This window comes from Arachis ipaensis, chromosome B03 (assembly GCF_000816755.2).
Source record: "Arachis ipaensis cultivar K30076 chromosome B03, Araip1.1, whole genome shotgun sequence".
In the NCBI taxonomy this organism is placed as follows: Eukaryota; Viridiplantae; Streptophyta; class Magnoliopsida; order Fabales; family Fabaceae; genus Arachis; species Arachis ipaensis.
The window spans coordinates 101,884,789-101,889,520 of NC_029787.2; the positions used below are offsets into that span (position 1 = coordinate 101,884,789).

General features: G+C 36.5%; 1 protein-coding gene across 1 annotated transcript; it reads left to right on the top strand.

Annotated features, from left to right (window-relative positions):
• Nucleotides 1,940–3,795, top strand: LOC110269765. Its single transcript, XM_021117598.1, has 2 exons — nt 1,940–2,282; nt 3,119–3,795. The coding sequence occupies exon 2, from the start codon at nt 3,119–3,121 to the stop codon at nt 3,656–3,658; it is 540 nt and encodes a 179-aa protein (XP_020973257.1). The 5' UTR covers nt 1,940–2,282; the 3' UTR covers nt 3,659–3,795.

Sequence of the window (4,732 nt, forward strand, 5' to 3'; positions counted from 1 at the left end):
AGTAAGTAATTGATGCATAAATCCACTTCTGGGGCCCACTTGGTGTGTTCTTGGGCTGAGCTTGAATGTTACACGTGCAGAGGCTCTTTCTGGAGTTGAACGCCAGGTTGTAACGTATTTCTGGCGTTCAACTCTGGTTTGTGACATGTTTCTGGCGTTTAACTCCAGACAGCAGCGTAGAACTGGCGTTCAATACCCTTTTACGTCATCTAAACTAGGTCAAAGTATGGACTATTATACATTGATGGAAAGCCCTGGATGTCTACTTTCCAACACAATTGGAAGCGCGCCATTTTGAGTTCTGTAGCTCCAGAAAATCCACTTTGAGTGCAGGAAGGTCAGAATCCAACAGCATCAGCAGTCCTTCTTCAACCTCTGAATCTGATTTTTTGCTCAAGTCCCTCAATTTCAGTCAGAAAATATCTGAAATCACAGAAAAATACACAAACTCATAGTAAAGTCCAGAAATGTGAATTTAACATAAAACTAATAAAAACATCCCTAGAAGTAACTAGATTCTACTAAAAACAATGCCAAAAAGCGTATAAATTATCTGCTCATCACAACACCAAACTTAAATTGTTGCTTGTCCCCAAGCAACTGAAAATCAAATAGGATAAAAAGAAGAGAATATACTATAAATTCCAAACTATCAATGAAACATAGCTCCAATCAGATGAGCGGGACTTGTAGCTTTTTGCCTCTTGAATAGTTTTGGCATCTCACTTTATCCATTGAGGTTCAGAATGATTGGCATCTATAGGAACTCAGAGTTCAGATAGTGTTATTGATTCTCCTAGTTCAGTATGTTAATTCTTGAACACAGCTACTTTATGAGTCTTGGCCGTGGCCCTAAGCACTTTGTTTTTCAGTATTACCACCGGATACATAAATGCCACAGACACATAACTGGGTGAACCTTTTCAGATTGTGACTCATGTTTGCTAAAGTCCCCAATTAGAGGTGTCCAGGGTTCTTAAGCACACTCTTTTTTTTTTGCTTTGGACCTTGACTTTAACCGCTCAGTCTCAAGTTTTCACTTGACACCTTCACGCCACAAGCACATGGTTAGGGACAGCTTGGTTTAGCCGCTTAGGCTAGGATTTTATTCCTTTAGGCCCTCCTATCCACTGATGCTCAAAGCCTTGGGATCCTTTTTATTTACCCTTGCCTTTTGGTTTTAAGGGTTATTGGCTTTTTGCTCTTGCCTCTTGGTTTTAAGAGCTTTTGGGTTTTTCTGCTTGCTTTTTCTTTTTCTTTCTAATTTTTTTTCGCCAATTTTTTTCTTGCTTCAAGAATCATTTTTATGATTTTTCAGATTATCAAATAACATGTCTCCTTGTCATCATTCTTTCAAGGGCCAACATATTTAACATTCTTAAACAACAACTTCAAAAGACATATGCACTGTTCAAGCATTCATTCAGAAAACAAAAAGTATTGTCACCACATCAATATAATTTAAACTAAGTTCAAGGATAAATTTGAAACTCATGTACTTCTTGTTCTTTTGAATTAAAAACATTTTTCATTTAAGAGAGGTGATGGATTCATAGGACATTCATAACTTTAAGACAAAGTTACTAAATACTAATGATCATGTAATAAGACACAAACTTAGATAGGCACTTAACATAGCAAACAAAAAACAGAGAATGTAAGAACAAGGAATGAGTCCACCTTAGTTATGGTGGTGTTTTCTTCTTGAGGAACCAATGATGTCCTTGAGCTCTTCTATGTCTCTTCCTTGTCTTTGTTGCTCCTCCCTCATTGCTTTTTGATCTTCTCTTATTTCATGAAGGATGATGGAGTGCTCTTGATGTTCTACCCTTAATTGTCCCATGTTGGAACTTAATTCTCCTAGGGAGGTGTTGATTTGCTTCCAATAGTTTTGTGGAGGAAAATGCATTTGAGGCATTTTCAATTACTTTCCTTGCTTAACTTTTCATTTTCATTCACTAAGCGTAAGGAAAAAGAAAGAACAGAGAGAGAGACCGAAGCTTTATGAGAGAACCGTAAAATCCTCTAACCTTCCGACCTCGATTTCTTGCGATCCGTAACTCCAATAAAAAATCTAATCCTGTAAAAGTGTTCATATCTTCCTCCTCTACGTGTTGGCGTTACTTTTGTCCGGTGGAAATCGACGGTGACGTAGCTCCCCTACCCCTTGAGTTTGGCCAACTGGAGTTCTAGGAGGCACGGAGGATTCCAGACGGTTTTTCCTTCAGCAGCACGGTCAGAAAGTTTCTCTAGAGTTTCGAGTATTTCGATTACGTACGAAGGTAGGATTTTGATAAATTTTCACCGACTAAATGATATTTGAAAGTAAATTGATGTTTGGATTGAGTGTTATTGAAATTTGATTGCATTTCCTGTTGAATTTTGTTGGTATATTGATATTTTGATGAAGTTGTGTTTAGTTAGCTCGAGAATGGATAAATTTTTAAGTTAATATTTTGATCAAAATAAAACAGGTTTTCGGTCTCGTTGAAGGACAAGATATTAGTTTGGAAATTTTATTTTAAAGAATGTCATTATATTTTTATAAAAAGACTGAGGTTATGTTTATTATTATAAACTAAGTTTTGAAAGGAAAATGCTATTTTGAGTTTTTATTCAAAATTACTGCCACAGGAGAGCAGATGTGACATTGTTTGGGCCTTAGTTCCAAATGTAAAGTGGGGACGCCCACACACTGAGAACTGTTTTCCAGATGTACGCTTATTGATTTGGAAAGTCACACTGTATGCGGCCTAGCCATACGACTTATAAGCACACTGATGCATCTGAAAAACCATATCTGGGACTCGTGCCCGGGTAATGTCGGGAGCGGGTAGGCAACCGACACATGAGCTCATGGCCTGCGTTAGGAATAGACATGCATCATTCTTGTTGTGCATTTGCATTTTACTTGACATTGTGAAATTGTTTGTGATTGTCTTCTTGTGTTTATACATTCCTTAATGTTATTCTGAATTGTGGTGACTAGATATTTCTTTGTGACACTTGTATATTTCGTTGTGAATTACTTGAACTGTGGTAATCCTGACTAAACTAACCACCCTCGACCCTACTAAGAACCCCCCCAGTTCTTACCCCTTCTCTTCCTCCCCTTCAGATGGAGACCGGAGTTATATTTTACGAGATGGACCCTCCCTATATATACGAGGATATTGTGCAGCATAGGTTTTATGTAGTAGCTGCGGAGATTAGGACTCGTATGTACATTCTGCGTGATCATCCTTTCCATCACCCGATTGACACTCCACAGTTTAACCCCGACATGCCCTATGAGTTCCCACTGCAGTGGCTCCACCCGGATGCTCTATTTCACCCGTTTCATGATGGGCCGGTGCCTCACCAGCATCCCGATCAGCCTGCGGATCAGGCGGACCTTGAGTCTGAGCCCATGGAGGAGCATTTTCCAGAGCCTGTACCGGAGGAGGACATCCCCGTGGAGCAGATCTCAGTATCTTCATCTGAGCCATCTTCTGAGGAGCCGCTCACCGCCTCTATTAGTGGACCGGCGAGTGCTGGTCAGACCAGTAGCATGAGTGCTAGTGCCCCTCCTGAGATTATAGAGATTTCCGATGACGAGGACGAGGATCCTGAGGAGTGTTCTGATGTGGTTGTGATCTCCTCTGACGATGACAGTTGAGTCCTGGGAGCTGCGGTTGTGCCTTTTGATAGTTTTTTTTTTGTGTTAGCCTAGCCTTTGGGTTAATCTCTCACTTTTGGTCAAACTCACTGAGAGAGTAGGGTGTACATAGTGGACTAGGCTAGTTCGGGTGCCAGTTTAGGGGTTTTCTATTTAATTAATCTTGTGTCCATACGATATAACTTTACGAAAATGTTATAAATCACAACCTTTTTTATTCTACAAAAAAAATACTATATGTAGCTTTTAGTAGTACAAAAATAATTATAAGAATTAATTATTGATATTGATATTAATCATAATTGATTATTGATACCCTAATTTTCTTAAAATATATTTTACCTTTTTAAAATATAATGCATGTACCGTGTAGACTTTTAAAGTCAACAATTTAAATTTCTCTAAAACTAATTTAATCGATCAAATATCAATATTAGAAATAAATTACTTAAATAATATTTAATCTATTCTACTCCTTAGATACGTATAGATTAGAGTCATTCTCGTAACGACAACCAACTGAAACAATATCATAAGTTCAAAAATTTAGAATTTGTGCAAATTCAGACCATTCTCTTGTTCTTTGAAAATCTTTTGTATCCCTGATAGAGTTGAATCGCAATTCCTTTTATGGAAAAAGAGTTATAGATGTGGCTTTGATGTGTTGGAGACCAAAATTCGAAAGTCACTATTTATATCTGAGTGTGACACCCATTGAATCCTAAAGCCAAATAAAATAATATCTCTGGTTTATTCTCATTTAATTCTAAATAAAAAATAATAATGACTTATTTAATTCAGCATTTATGATAATAAATGAGAAGACTATTATATAAATCATTTAATATAAAATAGTTTAATTTGCGATTACAATTAATATATGTATTGCCCATGAATAGATTAGGAAATAATAATTTCGTAACAAAATAATCATTCAATTTGAATTACAATTAATTGATTGATAGAAATTATAATAAATTGTATGATATTTAAATAATTAACCAAATCAATTAGTTGATATAATTAATTTATTATAATAAATTGAATTTAATGAGTTAAAAGAAATAAATCGAC

Coding starts and splice junctions, on each gene's coding strand:
- LOC110269765 (XM_021117598.1), top strand. CDS start 3,119: ATGGAGACCGGAGTTATATTTTACGAGATGGACCCTCCCTATATATAC.